Source organism: Pantherophis guttatus, chromosome 18, assembly GCF_059756535.1.
Source record: "Pantherophis guttatus breed Tessera chromosome 18, ASM5975653v1, whole genome shotgun sequence".
Lineage (NCBI taxonomy): Eukaryota > Metazoa > Chordata > Lepidosauria > Squamata > Colubridae > Pantherophis > Pantherophis guttatus.
The window spans coordinates 4,466,520-4,490,476 of record NC_142080.1 but is presented as its reverse complement, the minus strand read 5'-3'; the positions used below and the strand labels follow the sequence as shown (position 1 = coordinate 4,490,476).

The 23,957-nt window shown below is 45.0% G+C and overlaps 1 protein-coding gene across 3 annotated transcripts; it reads right to left on the bottom strand.

Moving 5' to 3' along the window:
* Positions 1 to 4,946: 4,946 nt before the first annotated feature.
* On the bottom strand, positions 4,947 to 23,885 carry LOC117660009 (uncharacterized). 3 transcript variants are annotated; one of them, XM_087881086.1, is made up of 4 exons: positions 23,660 to 23,885; positions 12,639 to 12,909; positions 11,173 to 11,415; positions 4,947 to 7,018 (listed from the first exon to the last, which is right to left on the bottom strand). In XM_087881086.1, the coding sequence occupies exons 1-4, from the start codon at positions 23,792 to 23,794 to the stop codon at positions 5,586 to 5,588; spliced, it is 2,082 nt and encodes a 693-aa protein (XP_087737212.1). In that variant the 5' UTR covers positions 23,795 to 23,885; the 3' UTR covers positions 4,947 to 5,585. The 3 variants fall into 3 exon arrangements, with proteins under 3 accessions (XP_087737212.1, XP_034263955.2, XP_087737211.1); XM_034408064.3 differs by lacking the exon at positions 23,660 to 23,885 and adding an exon at positions 19,621 to 20,094; XM_087881085.1 differs by lacking the exon at positions 23,660 to 23,885 and adding an exon at positions 17,446 to 17,714.
* Between the last annotated feature and the right edge of the window lie 72 nt (positions 23,886 to 23,957).

Here is a 23,957-nt window from a genome sequence, read left to right as displayed (position 1 = left end):
GCCGCGTGTGGCTCTTTCATCCCTCTGCTGCTGCAGCTCCCCGTCGCCAGTCGGCACCACAATTTTGAGAGGAGCTTCTGGTTGGGAGGGGGGGCGGGAAATCATGGCGCACCTGGAAGAGACTCTATGGCAAGGGGCGGGTTTTCCGGTCAGCTCCACAATTGATAGGGCTTTCCGTTAGGACAGGTAGGGGAAAAAGGATGCCGCGCTAAGAGGAGTCTCTGTGGTGGGGGAACTGGACTTCCGGTCAGCACCAGAATTGAACGGGGGGAGCTTCCGGTTAGAACCTTCGTGCGTCTTTCGAGCGTTTAAGGTTGCCGACCCCTGATTTAGGAGGTTCATGCCAAAGCCAGACCTGACATTAATAAAGAGGAATATTTTGTAATTCAGGGTTGAAACCCGGGGTCTTTGATGCTCTCTGAGCTTGGTTTTCTCGCAGACATTTTATGACCCAACTAGGGAACATTATCAGTGCTAGAAGGGAATGGGGATTGTGGAGTGGAGGAGGAGGATGGGAGGAAGAGGAGGAGGATGACTGGGGGATCCTTAGTGCTCCCTGAGCTAGCTTGTTTTCTTCAGACGTTTCATGACCCAACTAGGGAACATCATCAGTGATAGAAGGAAGTAGAGTTTGCAGAGAAGAGGAGGAGGAGGAGAACTGATACAGATTACTGAAAAGAGTGACTTATATGACCGTTTTCCACACGACCACTGTAGCATCCCCAGGGTCGCACGATCAACATTCAGACAACTTGACAGCCGGCTCACATTTATGACGGTCGCACCGTCCAGGGGTCCTGTCCCTGATTCCCTTTTTTGCGACCTTCTAACCGGCCAAATCCACGGGGGAAGCCAGATGAAGTTACTTAATTTACCCACTGCAGTTAATCTAACCACCGTGGCAAGGAAAGCGGTAGGCAAAAACTCACTTCACAAAATGTTTCACTTAGCGACTTAGGAAACTCTGGGCTCCATTGTGGTCGTAAGTCGGGGACTGCCTGGACTGAGCTTATTTGAGAAGGGTTCCAACTTCCGCCGGTGTCGTCTTCTGCAAAGAAAGGATGGCCTTACAACTGTATTGACAATTATATAAAGAAAGAAGCAGATATCCTGCGAGCTCCAGAACTTAAAATTTTAAAATAATTAAAATTTTATTTAACTAAGCTTTCGTCAGCCATCTGCTTTTAAGTTCCGGAGCTCGCAGGATGTCTGCTTCTTTCTTTACTAATATACCTGGAACTCGTATTTTAAGAATAGTTTGTAATATATATACATATACATACCGCAGTCTGACACATACATACATACATACATACATATATACATATATGTATTTTAATGGCTATCTCTGTTGCCAGCTCACATCCGTGCAAACTTGGGCCTCCTCCCTTATTTCTAAGCAAATATTTTCTCCCTGTCAGCAGCTGGGAAACGGGCTGTTTGAGTTTCCCAGCTGCCTTGTCTGTCTTTATCCTTTGCAAATAAAAAAAAAAAAAGAATTTTTTTTTGTTTTGCTTCTTCCTTTCCACCCAGAGTCAAAATCCCCTTTGCTGCTGCTTTTATAACCCTTCTCTAGGAACGTACATCGGGAGCAGACAGTCCAAAAAATACACGTCTGGGGAATCTCTGCTTCTGCTTCTCTTTAAGAATGTTAAGTTTCTAGTCCTTATGGCGAGAGAATTTGCCAACACAGACGCTGTGTGTTAAAACCACAAGAGGGATTTCTCTCTCCCGGCTCTAGCAGATGAATAAATGCCAAATTGCTTTTAGGAAAAACGAAATTGGACACAAATACACCCTTCTACGGATCACACGCCGGACGATTCACGATACAGGCAAGTCCTTGATTTATAACGGTTCGTTTAGTGACCGTTCAAAGTTACAACATCGCTGGGGGGGGGAGGAAATGGCATGACCGTTTTTCACGCTTATAACCGTGACCGCCTCCTCGTGGTCATGGGATGAAAATTCAGACACTTAGCCACAGACTCATACTTACGACGGTTCCAGCGTTCCAGGGGTGACGTGATTTCCCTTTTGCAACCTGACAAGCCAAGTCACTGGAGGTCTTAAGTTGAGGACTAACCTGGATGTGGTTTAAACATGGCTTGTTCAATAAACCGCAATTTTATTATTATTAATTGGGCATGACTTGGTTAGCGATGGAAATGCCAATCCCAATCTTGGGTCAGAAGTCAAGGATCACTTAAAAGCTCTTTTCTGATTGCATATCCAGCTTTTTTGGCCAAGGACGTAATGCGTGACTCAGTTTACCCATTGCAATAAGACAAGGTGGTTTGTTTGGTTCTGGATTAGTGCTGTCTGGACATTCAGGCTGTGTTATCAGCAGTCTACCCTACAAAGATAGGACATCCCTAGACAGTTTAACCATATTGTGCCTCAAATGCTGTCCCTCACACACACACAGCCACACAATCTCCCTTAACACAGCGCACAAAATTCAGCATTAAGGGAGCATCCAAATTTTTTAATTCTTATTTAGGGCTGGATAAAATCACCGTCACTTTTTTGGCACCTGCCTCGGTTGCCTGACTTTGTGAGGCTGCAATCGCAACGAAAAGTTGCCGGAGGGGACTTCAAAATACATCACACACACACACACACACACTCCTCAAATAAATTGTGATTCCAGCTATTAAAATTCCCAGCTGCGTTCGGTTGCGGTCGACGAGAGATCCAACTTTTCCAGGTGGGAAAACTGCCTTTTATCAACAAAAGAGAGGGAAGTTCTCGATTTACAACCGTTCGCTTAGTGACGGTCCGAAGTTACAACAACATTGGAAAGCATCGTTCAACCTTCAAAATTTTTAAAAAATGTGTCGCTTAGTGACAGATTTGGATCTCAATTGTCGTAAACTGAGGAATTATCTCTATTTTTTTTTTAACAAGCGTCTCGTTTATCAACGGATGTTTGGGGCTTGTAAATAGCCCTTCTTTTATTTTATTTTTCTTTACTTTCCTGTCTCTCAAGTTTCTAGACCTCATGATTTGTTTTACAGGGGGATCCTCGAGTGAACGACCAAGGTGGTTTTTCAGGAGGCAAACTGGACTTTCTTGGTTGTTTTTTCTCTTTTGAAGACATTTCGCTTCTCATCCAAGAAGCTTCTTCAGCTTCTTGGATGCCCACCATCCAGTCAGAGCCGAAGAAGCTTCTTGGATGAGAAGCGAAACGTCTTCAAAAGAAAAAAAAAAAACACCTGAAAAACCACCTTTGGGACTCAATTGTGGTTGTTCAACCAAGGAACCGTCCCCCCCTGTAAAACAAATCAGGAGGACTAGAAACTTGAGAGACAGGAAAGTAAAATAAAATAAAAAGAAGGGCTATTTTGGATATTTAGATATCCGAGAGATATAAAATACCTTGGGTGTTCATCTCAGCAGCTCATCGAGGTCAATTCAATTAAAAAAATATTATTATTATTTTAAAAAAGGTTGGGTTAGACTGCAGAGTTGTTGAAGCAGCGTTTCTGGGCCAGGAAAAGAATGAAAAGAAAGCAGATTTAAGGGCCAATTCTGCACGATCTTTGCCAAGCAAGCTTCGACTTGCTGCCATGCTCCTTTCTGTCTCCCCGCCTTGATAATTACTGTTATTAGCAATGCGGTGCCAAGGAATTGAATCTCGATGTAAACAGCAATTGGTAGAGAAGGCCTTTTATACTCTCGGAAAGGAAAGAAGAAGAAAAAAAAAGGGAAAATAAAGCAACAGGTATGAGTTATGCAAAATTGCATAGCTTGGTGCGGGGGAAACACGGACTCACCTTCGTGGCACCTGATTTTTAAGGCTGGGGTGTGGCACACGTTGCTTTGATTTGCAGAAATAACGCACGATCCCTGAAAAAAATATAACCGTTTGTCTGAAGTGGTGTCGGGTTTCCTGGTGTCTTAAGCAGGGGGTTGGACTAGAAGACCTCCAAGGTCCCTTCCAACTCTCCTATTCTGCTCTAAAACGGGCAAAAGATTTTCTTTTCGCCCCCCCCCCAGGAAACTGAACGGAGGGGCGGAAGCCGTTCTCCCATCAGCTACCACGTCCTCGTTTGGCTGGACTACGATGCCCCATCATCCCCAGCCAGCCCTGTTGCTCCCCGTTGAGGATGATGGGAGCCGTAATCCGAGGATAAGCTTCATTCACCCCTCAGAACCGTCTCTCTGGTTGACGCCACATCAAATCATTTCAAGGTGGCTTGTTTAACCCCAGTTAAGCCTGGGTTTAGCCATAAAGTAGCTTTCTTTCTTTTTTTTTTTTTTACAGTGTGACGAATTAAACCACAAAATAACGGATATAAATACGGATAACGGCTCCAAAATGGAGCCGTTATCCGTATTTTGAGCCGAATATGGATAACGGCTCCATTTTTGTGATCCAAAGCTGTGGGTTTGTAAGAATTGGAAACACAAAATAGCCCTCAATTCATAAACAAGTCCAAAGTTTCTTTTGCTAACTGAGGCAATTGTTAAGGAAATCCTTACAGGTTGTCCTTGACTTACGACAGTCTCATTTAGTGACCGTTCGGAGTTAACCACGGCACTGAAAAAAAGGTGATTTACAGCTGTTTTTTCACACACGGCCATTTTGATCCCCCGATGATCAAAATTCGAACGTTTTTGGCAAACGGACTCATATTTACGACGTCCCGGGGTTACGGGATTCCTCTTTTGCGTCCTTCTGACCAGCAATGTCAACGGGGAAGGCAGATTCACTTAACAACCGTGTGACGGCCGTGATTTGCTTCACCAGGGTGGCAGAAAAGGTCATCAAACGGGGCAAGACTCACTTAACAACTGCCTTGCTTTAGCGACAGGAATTTGGGGCCGCAAGTCAAGGGCAACCTGTAACGGAAGATTGTCCTCACTGAGAACTAGCTGCGAATCCAGATGATTGGGAGGAAAGGTGATAGCATGACACAGGCTCTCCAAATTACCTCAGATTCTTGGAAACCCAACATTTTTTTGGGTTTATTGTGTATAAAGAACCCAAAATAGCACTTGGCATTCACTGATCGGACATAGACTACCCAGAGTGGATCACCGGTGGCAAACAATAAGAAAACTGCACATGATTGGTCCCTGATATCAAAACAACCAAGATCAGAAGCAGACTTCAACCAATTGTGACTTTTCTTCGATCCCCTTCTGGCTGGCAGAATTAAGAAAGCCAATCCAAAGTGAGGAGGAGCAGGAGCTGACAAAAAACATCTCGGGGGGGATGGGGGGGTGTTTCGAGGGAGATCTCGAGTTCAAGTTCAGCTTTGGTTTGCGTGCGGGCCCGTCGGTGTCCCACGTCTCGCGAGAGGTTTACATTTGAATTCAGGACATCCTCGGCCAAATTCACGACATTGCCAATGTGGAAGAATGCCAACGTGCAGGAGGCCGTCTCATCGTCCAGACGACGAGAGAAACTTCTGCAACACGATCGCGACAAAAACCAAACCGGCCCCCCCTTCCCCCCAACGCATTCAGACGTGAATTTATCTTTCACGCATGTCCCAAAGGAATGTCCTTTTTTTTCCTCTCTCTCTCTCTCTCTCTCTCTCTCTCTCTCTCTCTCTCTCTCTCTCTCTCTCTCTCTAGTATTTGGCAGTTCTGGAATTCTTGAAGGAGCGAGACACAATCTTCTTCAGCTCTTTGAAAGAACGGCTGCGTCGGAGCTTAAAGTTGTGAGGCGGCAGATCGGACGAATCCAACGTGGCGGAACCGTGCAGCCATCGGTCTCCGAGCTGGTGGAACATCCAGTCTCCGTTCAGGCTGACCGCGCTGGTTGCTTCCACCTCGCTCAGCCTGGACCCGTTGCCCGGACGTCCGGCTTGTTGCCGAGGCGGCAGGTCAAAATGACCATCTTCTGGGAAGCAGAAGGTTGCCGGCGCGTCGGAGGAAAAGGCAAGGTTGCGGTTCAAAACCACCGGCGGCAGGAACGTCCCTCCTTTCGTGCGATGGCGTCCGGAGGACTTGCTGGAAATTTCCAGCACCGACGTCCATTTCGGCTTGATGGCCTTGCCTCGGTTGGTTTGAAGTTGGCTGGGGCACACCAGCCCCGCGGCCGCATGAACGTTCATTTCTGAACTGGCTCGGGCCCTGCCCGCCACGCGGGATGACGGTTTGCGCCGGAGACTTAATCTGCGTAGCAGTTCGCGGGGACTCAACCAACTTCTCTCGGTCGCCTTCTCACCTCGCTCGGACGTTTTCACCAACTCCCGCGAAGCGTGTTTGCCTTTGTACAGCTTGTCGACGCCAGTCACAGCTCGAGGCAATGACGTTTCCTTTCTCAAAGAGGGCTCGGCCTTGATTATCAGTTGGTGGGGCCCTGCTGCCCAAATTTTTCTATCTGGCGTGGCAGATGGCTTGTTCAGGATGAGTTTGACAGAAGGATCCTGCGGCGTTGGGAGGGATATAACAGATGACTCGCTAGGTTTAACCAGGCTGGTGGTACTCGATTGAAACGAGTTGATCTCTGGGAACGGCGGGAAATCCCACAACCCGTCCAGGACCCGGGAATCTCGTGCTCCCTCTGAACCTTCAGGAGAACGCAAGTGAGAACAAGTGGAGATACGCCGTCGTATCTTCCATCCTGGAATCGGGCCCAGGACTTGACCAGCTACCGGTCCCGAACTGCAGATGGACGTCATCGATAAACTTTTCTGGTTCCCTGTGAGGTATCCCAATTCGGTTCGACTCGCTGCTGTGCGGCATTTGTACCGTAGCACCAATTTCGCCACGTATTGATCCAAGCGGATCTTCGGGAGTTCTCCGGAGCAGAGGAGGTCTCTCTTGGGAGAGTCGGATCTGGGAACCTTCGGAGGCACCTCATCGAGATCTTCCTGGGACGAGCTTTGAGAGAGGCCGTTGGTGAAGAGAGGGCTCTGTAAAGCTACCGCATGGAGAGGACTGGGGTAGTGGTAGACTTCGTTGGTGTTTCGAGAGACCAGATCGGACTTGTACCGTAGGAAATTTGGGGGTCTCGAGAGGGGCAGGGAGCCAAGGCCCAACAGGAACTCGAGGTCACCTGTTCCAAGAGACACAATTAAAAAGAACTCGTGAGGTACAGGAATCTACAATTCTGGCGAGAATCTAATACCTCTTCCGGGTGTCTATCCGATTCTTTATCCCCTCGGATTTGTTTAATGAAAGGAGTGGTGCGGTGGCCTAGAGGTGGAGCCTCTCGCCTCACAATCAGGAGGCTGAGAGTTCAATCCTAGGTAGAGGCAGATATTTCTCTCTCTCTCTCTGGGCAGAATGAAAATATATCTGCTGAACAAAACTCCGCATTGGTGACAGGAAAGGCATCTGGCCATTAAAACACTCTGCTAGCTCCATTCAGTTGCCCAGACTCCACCCCCGCAAGGGATTATTATGGGGTCGTTAAAAGAAGATGATGATGCTTTTCATGAAACAGAAATAGGGAATCGGGAGCTCCCAAGTACAGTTTCAATTTTTAAGATTATAGACCGGGACAGGACATCTACCTTAGAACAACCTTTCTATATAGTCCTTGACTTACAACAATCCATTTAGGGATGGTTCGAAGTTACAACGACACTGAAAAACGTGACTTCTGATTGTATTTCACACATACCCGCCCTGAGTCTCCGGAGAGGGGCGGCATATAAATTTAATAAATAAATAAATTTAAATAAATAAAATATGTCCATCGCAGCATCCCCCCCGGGATCAAAATTCGGACGCTTGGCAACTGGCTCATATTTATGGCAGTCGCGGCGTCCTGGGGGTTGCGTACGGCAGTGTCCCGGGGTTGTGTACTGCAAACGCACAAACCGTAAGCTACCTTTCCCCAACGTCTACACAGAAACAAATTCAGACTGAATGACGTGCCGAGGATTTGGCTTTTTAAGCCATAATTAGGTGGGGTATTTTGTACCTTGCCTTGAGGGGACTATAAAACGGAGACATCTTCAAGTAAACAAACAGGTTGGAACAGGGGAAGCTGACTCCGCTGCACGGCGAAGCAAAAACACAATTACACTCTGGTGCCTGCCTAATTTGGATCGTTTCCCTGGATCGACAGCTCAGATTTAGCGTGCCAGGGTTACTCATTCGACGGGGTAGAATCCAGTGATGAAATGCAGCTGGCTTTATCCGGTTCGTGCAAGCTGATAGTGCCAGCGGCGAGTGGTTCAGCGAGCTGGTAGCGCCGCCGGCAGGAGGCTCCGCCCCCCTCCCAAACCGGGACATCTTCGCATCCAGGAGGATTTATTATTTATTATTTATTTATTATTCGAATTTCTATACCGCCCTTCTCCTTTCGGACTCAGGGCGGTGAACAGCCAAAATAAAAAACATTTATACATAAGTACGATTAAAAATAGATTTAAAATAATTAAATTTGGCCCATAGTTTAAAATTTATCAATTTAAAATCCATATCAAAATTTAAAACCAACCATAAAATCATAAAATCAAGAGAGACCAGCTAACTGAAAGAGATGAGTTTTTAGGGCCCGACGGATGTCTTAACATTTGCTTCCTTTAGCGTTGCAATGAAGTATTCAAAAGATCGAATGAATCAATCGATCCAGCCTTGCATTTATCATTCCTCTCCTCGATGTGAACCGAAAAAAAGTTTCTAGTCCTCATGGCTGCTCCCGGCATCCTTAAAACATTCACAAGAATTCACTTGAAACTCACTAGAAGAAAGACTGAATTTGAGAATTAAGCTTCTCTTAAGAGGCTGGTGGTTTTAGGAATCTTTTATAACAGCTCCGTAAAGTAGTCCGACGCTAAGAGTGACAGCGAAATATTCACCAATAGAGATCCAGGTTCAAATCTCTCCCTTTGCCAAAATGGCTCCTGAGCTGTATGATCTAATCATGGCTTATTACACAAGCTCTACTGCAATGTTTCTCAATGGTGACAACTTTTAAGCTGTGTGGACTTCAACTCCCAGAATTCATGGAATTCTTAAGAATTGAAGTCCATCCATCTTAAGGCTAGGGAATTCTGGGAGTTGAAGTTCTCCCATCTTGAGGCAAGCTGGCTAGGGAATTCTGGGAGTTGAAGTTCTCCCATCTTGAGGCAAGCTGGCTAGGGAATTCTGGGAGTTGAAGTTCTCCCATCTTGAGGCAAGCTGGCTAGGGAATTCTGGGAGTTGAAGTTCTCCCATCTTGAGGCAAGCTGGCTAGGGAATTCTGGGAGTTGAAGTTCTCCCATCTTGAGGCAAGCTGGCTAGGGAATTCTGGGAGTTGAAGTCCACCCATGTTCAAATTGCCAATGTTGACAGACACAAGCCTTGATGGCTGGGGTCACACGACACGCTTCGCCTGACTCCAAACACTGGAGTCAGCCAATGAAATAAGCCAACAATTTCACTGCCATTCTTAGCCTGGACTACCTTACAGGGCTGCTGTAAGAACTTCCAAAACCAGCATTCTTCAGCGCGGTTTCATTCTCAAATCCAGTCCCTTCTCTAGACTGTGGCGATATCAAGGATGGCTGGAGGCAGCGATGAGGACTAGAAGCTTTCTTCATATAATACATGTGGGTATATACATCATTCTGTATTTATTTCTTTTATTAAGTCATGTTTATGCAATGTATATTGGAGGTGGTGACCCTTTAAGAGCTATATATGCAATGAAATTTCCTTTTTTAATGTATGCTGATTAGTGGACATTCAAAGTGACAATAAAGTTTTGATTCTATTCCATTCCATTCTACTCCACTCCATTCCTCTGCTTCTACTCTGTATCTCTTCTCTTCTCTTTTCTCTTCTCTATCTCTCCTCTATTTCATTCCATTATCTGTTATATCATGTTCTGTTCTGTTCTGTTCTGTTCTGTTCTGTTCTGTTCTGTTCTGTTCTATTCTATTCTATTCTATATCCTTTCCTTTCCTTTATCTTCCTTTCCTTTTTTCTATCTTCCTTTCCTTTCTTCTATCTTCCTTTCCTTTCCTATCTTATCTTCTATCTTCCTTTCCTTCTTTCCTTTCCTTTCTTCTATCTTCCTTTCCTTTCCCCTTCCCTTCCTTTCCTTCTTTCCTTTCCTTTCTTCTATCTTCCTTTCCTTTCCCCCTTCCCTTCCTTTCCTTTCCTTCTTTCCTTCCTTTCCTTTCCTTTCCTTCTTTCCTTTCCTTTCTTCTATCTTCCTCTCCTTTCTTTTCTTCTATCTTCCTTTCCTTCTTTCCTTTCCTTTCTTCTATCTTCCTTTCCTTTCCCCCTTCCCTTCCTTTCCTTCTTTCCTTTCCTTTCTTCTATCTTCCTTTCCTTTCCCCCTTCCCTTCCTTTCCTTTCCTTCTTTCCTTCCTTTCCTTTCCTTTCTTCTATCTTCCTCTCCTTTCTTTTCTTCTATCTTCCTTTCCTTCTTTCCTTTCCTTTCTTCTATCTTCCTTTCCTTTCCCCCTTCCCTTCCTTTCCTTCTTTCCTTTCCTTTCTTCTATCTTCCTTTCCTTTCCCCCTTCCCTTCCTTTCCTTTCCTTCTTTCCTTCCTTTCCTTTCCTTTCCTTCTTTCCTTTCCTTTCTTCTATCTTCCTCTCCTTTCTTTTCTTCTATCTTCCTTTCCTTCTTTCCTTTCCTTTCTTCTATCTTCCTTTCCTTTCCCCCTTCCCTTCCTTTCCTTCTTTCCTTTCCTTTCTTCTATCTTCCTTTCCTTTCCCCCTTCCCTTCCTTTCCTTTCCTTCTTTCCTTCCTTTCCTTTCCTTTCCTTCTTTCCTTTCCTTTCTTCTATCTTCCTCTCCTTTCTTTTCTTCTATCTTCCTTTCCTTCTTTCCTTTCCTTTCTTCTATCTTCCTTTCCTTTCCCCCTTCCCTTCCTTTCCTTTCCTTCTTTCCTTTCCTCACATCGAGGAGAGGCCGAGAATGATAAGTGCAGGGTGGGATCAATTTCTTCATTCGATTTATAATAAATGCCTTATTCCAAACACTAAAAGGCCGCCCAATGTAAAAAACATCCTCCTAGTGTCTTTTTTTCCTCCCCTCTCCTTTAACAACAACCTTATGAGGTAGGCTGAATTGAAAGGGAAAGGCTTTCAAAATCTGCCAGGGGGAGCTTCTATGGCTGAGGCGGGACTCGAACTCAGACCTCCCTGCTCAGTACTCTCGCCCTTCTTCGACCACAGACTCTCGCATTTTATGTTCTCTCATATCTAGGACGGAGACCTTCCCCCCCCAAAATCAGCCTCCCTCCACAAGGAATACGGGGCCTTACCAGTGGATACCGGACGTCGGTTGTCCGTCCCGGCTGCCCTCGCCAAGGTCAGGCGCTGAAGTTGGAGGTCGAGGAGACGGACGGCAGCCTCGTCCGTGGACCGCGGGCGGATGAAGCCGTTCTCGCGCAATCCGGGCAGGTGAGGGAGGGAACCGATGCTACACCGCGAGGCCCCCGGTCCGTCGCTGTGCACCGAGGCGCATGAATCCGAGAGGGAGCCCATCTCGCTGGTTTCGTAAAACCCTGAAATGTGCAGAGACCCCTGGTTACGACAGGCCGGGTTGCAAAATCCGGGTAGTCCTCGACTTACGACTGCAACGGAGCCCCCCCCCCAATTTATGTCGCTAAGCGGAACAATTGTTCAGGGAGTCTGCCCCGTTTTATGCTCGTTTCTTGCCACGGTGGTTAAGTGAACCGATGCAGTTGTGTAAATCCGTCCCACAGTTGTTAAGCGAATCAAGACATTTGTTAAGCTAGTCAGACGGTTGTTAAGTGAATCGGGCTTCCCCCCCCATGGGCTTTGCTGGTCAGAAGGCTACAAAAGGGGATCGCGGGACACTGCAACCGTCGTAACTATGAGTCAGTTGCCAAGAGTCTGAATTTCAACCGTCGTAACTGTGAGTCACTTGCCAAGAGTTTGAATTTCAACCGTCGTAACTATGAGTCAGTTGTCAAGCTTTTCAAATTTGATCCCCTGACGGTAGGGATGCTACAATGGTCGTAAGTGTAAAAATGTGGCCATAAGTCCCTTTTTTCGGTGCCGTTGTAACAATTTTGAGCGGTCACTATATGAAACCGTTGTAAATCGAGGACTACCTGTATTAACTGTTAAAAAAAGTTTAACGGGAGGAGGAGATCAGATCGACCAATCATGGGCAGACCCGATGGACTGTCAGGTCTTTTTCTGACATCTGTTTTCGATGTTTCCATCACGATGGAACCACCATGGATAGGAGCAGTCTACCCCAAATGCCAAATACCTTGCAGAAACAGGGAAGGGTGATGACTTTTGTGCCCAATTCTCTCCAAGACTGATTGGAACTGCCAGATTACAATACCCATCAGCCTCAATCTGCAGATACTGATTAAATATATCAGCTGGGTAGGATGAGCTAACACTAACCGTAATCTAACCCTAACCTCGAACCAGCTAACTAACATGCAGATTCAGCCCCGATCTAGGATTTTAACTTGTGGAGTATAGATGGCTTAAACTACGAAACCACTGTGATAAATTGGGGCTCACGGTTGGCTGACATATCTTAGCTTGCGTTAAACCGTGGCTTGCTGGGCCAGAGATGAACAAAAACGCCATGATTGTTTCGTTGGGCTGCCAGAGAGAGTTTGGGACAGGTCTACAGACCCTGGTTTACACACAAACCCTGGTTAGGGAAGGGAAACAAAGGCAGACATCCAAGAAGGAAAATGAAAATATTAGGATCCGGATTGTCTGAACGTGGACGTACCTGAACTGGGTCTGGAATCGGCTTCGGGCACCTCCGTGGTGTCTCCTCCGTTGAGGCCCGCTTTCTTGGACTCCTCGCCCATCATCCTCAGCCCCAAACCTTCCTTGTCCGCGCCATCTTCGGCGTGAACGCACAACTCCATGTTCTCCGATGAGGCGTACAAGCCACAACGTCCCTCGCCGCATCCGAGGACGGACGCTGCTTTGTTCTGGTCCAACTTTGCGCCGTTGGGATGGATCAACTTCTCGTCTCCGAAGACATTGGGGTCCTCCTGTATGGCCAGGTGGAAGAAGAGAGGAAGGTCAAAAGATCCCTTTTGGTGGGGGTTGCAAAGACCCGTGGCGTGCAACCTCGGAGGGAATCCCGTGTTGGCCGGAGTAGATCCCTCACGCACCCTTGTCCATCCTTCCCCCTCGTTTTCGCCTATTGGCCTGAAGGTACCAATATGGATTCCCACCATGAGGAAAACATTACGACGATCCCAAGAAGCAAAATATAGGACAGGGATGGCTAATCTTTTTCTCTTCGGGTGTTTTTGCCCTCCCCAGGCTCCGGAGGCTTTCCCTGAGCCTCCGGGAGGGTGAAAACAGCCTCCCCAGGACTCCAGAGGCCCCTTAGGAGGCTGGAAATGGGCCCGTTTCCGGACTTCCGGAACTTCCAGGAGGCCTGTTTTTTGCCCTCCCCAGGCTCTGGAGGCTTTTCCCTGAGCCTCCAGGAGGGTGAAAATGGCCTCCCGCAAGCTCTTCCCTTCATATTCTTCTTTCTTTTTCTTTCTTCCTTTCTCTTTTTTTCTTCCTTCCTTCTCTATATTTTCCTTTCCTTTCCTTTCCTTTTCTTCTTTCTTTTCCTTTTTTTCCTTCTCCATATTTTGTTCTCTTCCCTTTTTCCTTTCCTTTTTTTCCTTTCTTTTCCTTTTCTTTCTTTTCCATCCTTCTCTATCCTTCCTTCTTTCCTTTTTCCTTCCTTTCCTTTTTCCCTTTCTTCCTCACTTCTTTCCTTCTCCACATTTCTCCGGTTTATATTACCTGCCCGTCTCGCAAAACCTGTGACTGACATCAATCTTCCTGGGGGGATTGTTAATATTGGGAACGTAAAAACACATCAACAAATGGAAGTAAGCAAAACGTAATCCACTCGCTGGTGCATTCCAAGCCTCTCAACCCTTTCTGGATCTCTGGAGCAAAATACATTCCATCGTTTCAGGTGGGTTGATCAAAACACTTCCTTGTGCAAAGCGTGTAGGACACTGAGCAAACCAGTTTTACAGCTACCCACTCTGTTTCCTCTTTGTGCGCCTTCCTGAATCCGATCAATAAACAGTCCTGGCATTGTAGCGACAGAGAAGGAAGGCTGTGAGATAGGAGAAGTGATCCAAAAGAGGGAAAATATTATAAATCCAAGACACTTCACCATTGAAAGGTGGATTTATGTCAAGGCGTACTTGGGGAAATCCAAGCAAAAACAAGAAGCTGGGTTTATATATATATATATATATATATATGTAAAGAAAGAAGCAGACATCCTGCGAGCTCCAGAACTTAAAATTTTAAAATAATTAAAATTTTATTTAACTAAGCTTTCGTCAGCCCCTGCTGACATCGTCAGAGTATTAAACTACCATTACAGAGATCTCTGCCTTTAATAAATTTATTAATAAATAAATAAATAAATTTGGCCCTTGAACATGTAATAGGCCCTTCCAGCAATCTCCCACTTGTAATCAGCTGTGTTGTTCTTGCTGTCGTCATGCTGGATGATGGAGGCTTCATTCCTACTGTTTCCTCCCTCCTAGCTTGCTTATCAGTGGGGGATGATGATAGCTTGTGAGCCATACTTAGTTAAATAAAATTTTAATTATTTTAAAATTTTAAGTTCCGGAGCTCGCAGGATGTATATCTATATATCTATCTCCTGAAAGCATCTTTTAAAAAAAAATATTAATATCAAAGTGGGCAGGAATCCCGGAGGATGTAAAATGAGGAACAGTCTTTGCAATGCAACTGGTGGGAAGTCAGAGCCGAGGAAATGGCTTTCCGACAGCAGAAAAAAAATTAATTTTACCGGCCATTTAATGAGGCTTCCAGTCCAGGCCAGAGGTAACTATTTTGCAAATAATTAATCTACACCTTGAACCAACAGGGACTCGGGCAGGACTCTACAGCCAAAGGTGTAAAAGATTACATTTGATAATGAGGCTGTGTATGATAAAAGATATCACGAAGTGGCTTCCAATTTTCTTTAACCGCGGTTATGAATACGTTTTTATATTCTGTCTTTTCTCTCTAAGGCAGTGATTCTCAACCTTGGCAGCTGGAAGATTCACTTGTATATAAAAAGAGCAAATCCTACTCCCTTCTAGCACTGATGATGTTCCCTAGTTGGGTCATGAAACGTCTGCAAGAAAACCAAGCTCAGAGGATATCAAGGACTCGACATTCCTCCGCTACCACATCCTCCTCCTCCATTCCACAATCCCCACTCGCTTCTAGCACTGATGATGTTCCCTAATTGGGTCACGGAATGTCTGCAAGAAAATCACCCAGCTTGGAGAGCACCAAGGACCCTACAGTTGAACCCCGAGCTGCAAACATCTCCTTTATTGGTACTTTCTAGCTTTCTTTACACATTTGCCAAATATCCCAATGGTTTGATCGCCCTTTCCTGAATCCTTCCACACCTGAGGTTGAACCGAAACTGAAGTGGGGGGAGGTGGGGGAGAAATATCTACCTTCGCGTAGGCAAACTTTGAAAACCACAGGAATGCCAAGAGGCAAAGGCGAGCAAAGGAGAAAATAATTTATTTATTTTACACAAAAATAAAGCGTGTCAACTTTTATTAGCCTCCGGTCGAGAGGTAACCGGTGCCAAGAGGAAGTCCCTATCCCTGCAAACAGAAAGTTTATTGTTTGGGTGAGTAGATCTCCCACCCACAAGGCCAAGGCCAAGAGCCCAGTAAAAAAGCAAAATAATTCACCAGCCAGCGATGTATGCTAAAAGACATTGGTACTACCCAGGGGTGGGCTTCAGAAATTTTTAGCAAGGGGTTCTCTGCCCAGTTGCTGGGTGGGCGTGGCCTAGTCGGCCTCCTGCACCACAGCGGGAGGGCGTTTTTGCCCTCCCCAGGTTCCAGAGGCTTTCCTCGAGCCTGGGGAGGGCAAAAACAGCCTCCCCAGGCTCCAGAGGCCCAGAAAAACCAAATTCGCCCCACCACCACCACCACATTACGGTGGAAACCCAGATTTTAATCCGTGTTTGTGTTTGTAAACACAGAGTAAGAAGCAGCATGGATGGCTCAAGAAAGATTGTCAAACAGTGGGAGTCTTGCCATATGTTAGCTATCACACACCCGATGTGGAGATCACACCGAGCCCAATTCGCGCCCCCCTCCGGCCTTCTTCCAGCCCACCCCTCACCCGCCCCATTCCCTGATCCTTCCCCCGCCCGCCCCCTTTTTCAAAGCTTCAATATTAATTGCCCATCTGCCACGTTGCAACAAGCTTTTTTGCTCTCCCACTTTTTTATACACCTGGTCCGTCTTCCTAGTTCCTAGCTCAGCCTTAAATCTAGTCCTTCCGTATTTGGGAAGTAGGTGTGGTGATCTCCTTTTGGAGGATCCCATTTTTTCTGCCCCCCCTCCTCCAACCCGATCCAGGCTACAAGTCCTCCCCACCCAATCTGCCAATTTTGTCCCCCTCTTCCGGAGCCTAATTTCTCCCCCACACAGGTGTCTTTTATTTACAACCTCGTTTTGCAAATTTATATTCTTATTTCTAGGTAATTTATATCTAGGCAGCTTTGTTAACCCGAAAAATCCACCGGAGATCTGTTCCCATCTACAGGTAGTCCTCGACTTGTGACCACAATGGATGGAGCCCAAAATTTCTGTGGCTGAGTTGTTCAGCGAGTTTTGCCCCATTTTACGCCCGTCCTCGCCGCAACTGTTAAGTGAATCACTGCAATTGTTCAGTTAGTTGCCCGGTGCTTAAATGAGTCTGGCTTCCCCCATTGAATTTGCTGATCAGGAGGTCGCAAAAGGGGGATCAGGGACCCTGCCACCGTCATAAATATGAGTCAGCGGCCAAGCACCTGAATGGTGATCTCGTGACCATGGGGATCTTGGAACGGTCGTAAGTGTGAAAAATGGTATTTTTCAGTGCTTTTGTAACTTTGAAGATCACTAAATGAAACTATTGTAAGTCACTAAATGAACTATTATAAGTCAAGGACTACCTGTAAGATCATATCTTACCTGTATGGCCAATTAAATCTGGTAGTCCCTGGACTTTTTTGGATTTTGTCCCATCCCCTCCATTTTTTTTCCTTGAAAACATTTCGTTTCTCATCCAAGAAGCTGGATGATTAAGAATCTCCATAGATATAAATTTGGTGGCAGGCAATTTTTCTGTCTCGTGCCTCTGGTTTGATAGCCAAGGAATCGAATAATACAAATATTAAAAACATGAATGATTTTGCTTGAGTTTGGAAAAGTGTACAGAAGATTCCCGCTGAGTTTAACTCCTAATTACTTTATGGAATATCCATAAATAAATAAAAGGGCCTGTTTTCTGTTTTCTCAATTCTAGCCTCACCCATGAGATTTCCTGGTGGTCTTCCATCCAAGTATTAACCAGACTCAGTTTCCCTTCCCATTCACGAAACAAAAACATGGCTGATTTTGCCTGGGAAAAAAGGTGTACATAAGACTCCAGCTGAGTTTAAACTCTGAATTGTTTTATGGAATATCCATAAATAAATAAAATGCCTGTTTTTATATATTTGTTTTCTTGTTTCTCAATTCTAGCCTCACCCGTGAGATTTCCTGGTGGTCTTCCATCCGAGTGTTAACCAGACATGAAACGTTCATTTTTCTCCGATAAGAGTAAAACCCACCATTAGCTCTATTTTTCTGCCTTTTCACAACTTGCCTGGATACACAAAAACAAACACCACACAGGTGAGGACTATACCACCCAGCCTTCTCAACCATCTCAGCCCCCTGAGGGTGTGTGACCAGGCTGAAAAAGCAGCTGAATATTTCTAATTAAACTTAAGCCTTTAATTGCAATAAATCCTGATTTTTTTTTTCCTCACCTCCTTCCTTCTTTTAGCTTACAAGCGTTTTTTTTTTTTCAGGTAGCAAATTTCTTCCTAAGATTTTTCCTTTGAAATCCCCCTCTGGGGCTTTGCAATCAAACTCCGGGTAAAATTAAATCGTGGTGAAGTGAAATATTGATTTTTTTTTAAAAAAATTCTTTTTCTCCAACTTTGAACCAAATCCAAGCAAGCAGAGTTCATTCCTCGCAGAATAACCAGTAATTTCCAACCCACCCCCCCAAAAAATTATAATATCCACCTTCTACACAGGAATATAATTCATCTTTCTACCCCATCTCCCAACCCCAAAATCTGATTTAGGGAAGGCCAAATCTTTCCCTTTACATTCCCTTGAAAGGTAGGAATGAACAAGTCAGGAAATATTTTAAATAGCATTCAGGATCAAAAGATGAAAAGATACTGGGCCCCCCTCTCTCTCTCTCCATTTTTTTTTTTTTATTCCTCCGTTCAAATCTGCAAATCCCAAACATGGATCCTCCTGACCACATGGCAGAAGGGGGAAAGCCCCCTCCCCAAATTCCAGTCTGCTCTTTAAACAACAAAAGCCGCTTGCGGAAATGATGGGAGTTGTAGTCAAATGCTTTTAGAGCACCACAGAAGCTCCCACCTAAAGGGATCCCCCCCCCAAACGCACACAGATTGCCACCAGCTCAGACGGGGGGGGGGGGGACCCATTGGCTCCCCCAAGCCTCAGCAACTTCTCCTGGGCTCTCCCCCAAGAGATCCTTTAAGGGTGGGATCCTCCTCCCAAACACGGGGCCAAAGATATCCAGAGAAGCTTGGAAATTAAAAAGAAAAGAAAAGAAAAGAAAAGGTGGGAAACATTAGAATCTCTTATTGCACTTTCCTAGGATTGTTCGTGAGTTGGGGCTCCAAGAAAAGAAGCCAGCAGCTCTGCTTCCCTGCCAGATTAAACCCACTGGATCCCGCGCGTTTGCTCACCTGATGATGATGATGATGATGATGATATTATTATTATTATTATTATTTTATTCATTAAACATGAAACTCAGTCAACATTTAAAAAGGTGTCACAAATACCACTGACTGGTGCTAATGGTTGATACGGGTTTGTTTGTTTGTTTGTTTGTTTATTTATTTATTTATTTATTTATTTATTTATTTATTTATTTATTTATTTATTTATTTATTTATTTATTTATTTATTTATTTATTATTTATTAATTATATTTCTATACTGCCTTTCTCCTGTAGGACTCAAGGCTGTGTACAGTCAAGAAAAATATAGATACACAAACATCATAAAATTGCTAATTAAAATTATTATTATAACATAGTTTGGCCCAATTAAATCGAACCTAAAATTAGATAACATTTTATAACATTGGTTTGCTGCCAGTGTCCTAAGTATTATTATTACTATATTATTATTGTTGTTATTATTATTATTAATAATAATAATACCTCCGGGTATTTCGTTGTGCACTCAAGACCCTGTTGTTCCGCCAGGCTGGGCTATCAACATAACACTTTTAAATTGGCTTTTAAATTCCTGGGCTTTTCAACTGAGCCGAATTCATTTAATAATTTTAAAACTTATTTGAACTGATGTTGCCTTGTGTTTTTAATCGGCTTGTACACCGCCCTGAGTCCTTCGGGAGAAGGGCGGTATAGAAATAAAATGATTTATTTATTTGGCCTGGCACCTGATGGAAAGATTTTTTATTTATTTTTTTTTAAAGCCAAGATTTGCTTGGCTCTGCCAAGGAAAGGCACCCGATTCCCAAAAAGGTTTTTTACACGTGCAATTTTTCTCCCCCCACCCCCGGGGGGAGGGAAGGAGAAGCTAGAGCTGGCCACCAAGCCCACCCACCCAATATATATATATATATATTCCCCATCTCACCGATCTGGGCTCCTCCGACCCAGCCAAGGCGCTCTCCACGCTGGCTTTCTGCATTACGCGCAAGAGATCCAGTTCCCAAAGACCAGCCAGGCTGGCTTGGAGACGCTCGCCGATGCGAAGTCGCTCGTGGCCGGACCACAGAGAAGGGGGCACGGCCCGGCGGCCGGCCATGGGCACCCCAGGACGAGGGGACCGAGCCCCCAAACCGTGCGCCTTTGGAGAGATCTGGCTGGCACGCACCTGGGGGGAACCAGGTGCCTGGAAGCTGGGGAGCAAGCAGGTGGGAAGGGAGGAGGGGGTTGAGGAGAGAGGGGGGGGACAGATCTGGGGTGGGGGAGGCTGTTCCCACCCACCCTTTCTTTCCTTCTTTCTTTCCTTCCTTCCTTCCTTCCCTCCTTCCCAAGCCAAGAGAACTTCAGCTGCTTCCAAAGGCGCAGCCAAGCGCAATTCAGACAAAGGAGAAAGGTTTGAACGCGTCACGTGCAAACAGGGCTCTTCTCTCCCTCCCCTTTTTTTGGGGGGGGAGGGAGGGGACCCACGCCCCTTCCCCTCCCCCTGGCGTCGCCGGCTCCTGATTGGCCCAACCCACCGGGAAGATATTTTTTCTCCCCCCCCACCACCCAGCCACACCCACCCACCCCAAGCCCAAGGAGAGAGAGAGAAAGAAAAAAAACAAGAAAGGAAGAAAAAAAAATAAAACTTTGCCAAAGTTTTTGCAAGGACAGCCAGGTAGCTCAACCGGAGCGGCCACTTGGCTTGTCGCTGTTATTATTAAAACACAAACTTTCTCCCCTTTCTTTTACATTTTTAAACTGAAATTTTATTTATTTATTTATTTTTTAATTTGATTTAGATGCCGCCCTTCTCCGGAGACTCAGGGCGGCTTACAATACGCTAAGCAATAGCCTTCATACTTTTGTATATTTATACAAAGTCAGCTTATTGCCCCCACAAACTGGGTCCTCAATTTACCCACCTTAGAAAGGATGGAAGGCTGAGTCAACCTTGAGCCTTGGCGAGATTCGAACCCTGCAGTAATTGCAGGCAGCTGGTCTTAATAACCAGCTTAATAACAGGGGGCCTTAGACCACTGTACTACCAAGTACTACCAAGTTTAATTTGTTTTAAATTATTGGGATTTTTAATTGTCTTGGGCTAAATTATTTAAGTTGGTTTTAAATGGTTTCTAACTTTTGTATTTCTGTATTTTATTCTGTGCCTGTTCACCGCCCTGAGTCCTTCGGGAGTAGGGCGGTATACAAATTTAATAAAACATAAACAAACAAACATAAACAAACACACAGACACACAAAACACCGCAGTGAGAGAGTTGTTGTTTTTTTTTTAAAAAAAAACCTGGCAAATAAAATAGCCTGCCGAGTTTTAACTCCTAATGACTTGATGGAATATCCATAAATAAATAAAAGGGCCTGTTTTCTTGTTTTCTTAATTCTAGCCTTTATAAATTGGGTGTTTTAATCTGTGTTTCGGCCAAAATATTTAATAATTTTAAGGGACTTTTAATATTTGTATTATCTGTTTTTTTATCTTGGCTGTTCACCGCCCTGAGTCCTTGGGGAGTAGGGTGGTATAGAAATTTGATTAATAAATAATAAATAAATAAATAGCCTCACCCGTGAGATTTCCTGGTGGTCTTCCATCCAAGTATTAACCAGACTCCGTTTCCCTTCCCATTCACGAAACAAAAACATGATTGATTTTGCTTGAGCCTGGAAAAAAAAGGTGTACAAGACTCCCGCTCAGTTTAAACTCCTAATTGTTTTATGGAAAAGCCATAAATAAATAAAATACCTGTTTCTATATTATTTTTTTCTTGTTTCTCAATTCTAGCCTCACCCGTTGAGATTTCCTGGTGGTCTTCCATCCAGCAATGAAAACAGGTTGCCTAGCCAATAGGATGGTGGGTTTTAGGTTTTTTTTTTTTTTTTGTAAGGATAACACTGATAAGAATAACAGAATGAGGTGGAAGGGACCCTTGGAGGTCATCTAGACCGACCCCCTTGCTTCCAGCAGGAGACCTAGGCTAGGGATTCGAACCGCCCACCTTTCTGATCCACAAGCTCAGCGTCTTAGCCACCTAGCCAGGCCGTTTTGTGTGCATTTAGAGACGTACACAAATGCACACAGACACGCGCGTTGGCCTTAAATTAAGGCTTAAGGGGTTTAAGAGAGAAGATGGGATATTTATTTTTATTTAAAAAAAAAAAAAGCAGATAGCTCTGCAGACTAAAGCACTGTAATTTAGCACCAGCTGTCTGCAATTAAAGTAAGTTCGAATCTCGCCAGGCTCAAGGTTGACTCAGCCTTCCATCCTTTCTAAGGTAGGTAAATTGAGGACCCAGTTTGTGGGGGCAATAAGCTGACTTTGTATAAATATACAAAAAGGATGAAGGCTACTGCTTAACGCACTGTAAGCTGCCCTGAGTCTCCGGAGAAGGGCGGCATATAAATCAAATTTAAAAAAAAAACACCTGCACAGACAATAAGACCGCAGCAAGAGGTTTTTAAATTTATTTATTTTTTAAGTACCTGGCAATGAAAACAAGTTATCTACCTAGCCAATAGGATGGACCCCAACAGGTGAGTTTTGGGGGTTTTTTTGGTTTTTTTTAGGATAATAGTGATAGGATTTAAAGATGTACACAAATACACAATACACACCCGTTAGCCTTCAATGAAGGCTTTTTAAGAGGGAAGATCGGATGTTGGATGCCCTGTTTATTTATTTATTTATTTATTTTTGAAACAAGCAAAAACAAAGGAAAGGAGGAAAAAAAACAGACGAGGAGAGAGGAGGTGGGGAAAAAATGTAGCAGAAACCTGGCAACAAAAGAGTGGCATCGTCCTATGTAGCCGAAAGGAGCAATAAATCGAAAGTTCCCCGCCCCGAAGGAGCTTCCAAATTATTTATTCATTCATTCATTCATTCATTCATTCATTCATTCATTCATTCATTCATATTTTATTTTATTTTATTTTATTTTATTTTATTTTATTTTATTTTATTTTATTTTATTTTATTTTATTTATTTAAATTTGCATACCGCCCTTCTCCTGGTGGACTCAGGGCGGTGCACAGCCAAGTTAAAAAAAAAAAAACATCCAATACAAAATTTAAAAAATTTAAAAGAATTATACTGTTAGACTTTTGGCCGAAAATTAAGAACCTGACGACTAAAACCCATTAACTAATTAAAATCAGAAGAGCCGGAGAAGCGAGAAAAGGAGGAGGATGGGGCGCGATCCGCGTTGCAGCCCGTTCCCACGACCCGTTGAAACGCTCCGACGCGTGCAAACCATCCTCCAGGTTTGCCGTTGCAACGTCGGGTTAGGCTTACTTCTTTCCCGACGGGGCTGGTGTGAAAAGACCTCTGAAAACCACCCCCACCCCGCCCCAAACCGCTAATAAATCTCGGGTTTTTTTGGACACCTAGTGGCGGGGAGTTCCCAGGACCCGTGAAATTGGGTTAAATTCCAGCGGGGTGGGGGTGTTTGGGGGGGAGAAACGCCTCTGGAGTTGCATCCATGCTCTCCACCCCCATTCCCCCCTCCCCCACCGGAAACAGAAGTGGCCCCGATCCTGAAAGCAGGATGGGGGGGAAAAAACAAAATTGCGCATCTCCTTGCGCTATTTAAGTCGCGGCGGGCTGGCGGGAACGCCTGCAGAGCCGTCTCGGGATCTCGGCGCGCTTCTGCCTCTCTCTTTTTTTTTTCCTTCCCCCCCCCTCCACCCCCCTTGGTCAATTTGGCTCCAGCGAGTGGATCTCCTGATGGCCTCCTTTCCTCCCTTCAAACACCGAAAACCTTTTGGTAAGTGCTCCGTTGGAATCCTGCTCCTGCGCGTAAACGCTCCGGATTGAGGTGCTCCCCCCTACCTTAATTGCTACCACCCCTTGTTGGCCCAAGGGGGGCAATTCACCTCTTTTTTTGGGGGGGGTTATATTCTTTATTTTTAAGAGTTGTACTGCAATGGTCAATGAGCAGGCGGCGTTCCCAAAATACCTTTTCCCCACCTTACCTGTCCCCAGGTTGAGTAAATCCGAGTGGGCTCCGTTAATTCAGTTTTCTGGGCATACAGAACCAAGGTCTCCTGCTTGGAGAGGTTGGGGGTCGGACTAGATGACCTAAAGGGTCCCTTCCAACTCTTGATCATCTATCTGTGTCCATGAATTGGTCGGTGTGAGGACCCCTGAGGTTCTCGAAGGCACCTCTCGGGGGCGGTCTCTGAACTCCCAAATTATTTGCCAGCCTGCGCAGAAAAATAATTGTATATTAAAATCCTATCGTGGAATTGTGAGAAGCCGTACAACAGCAAA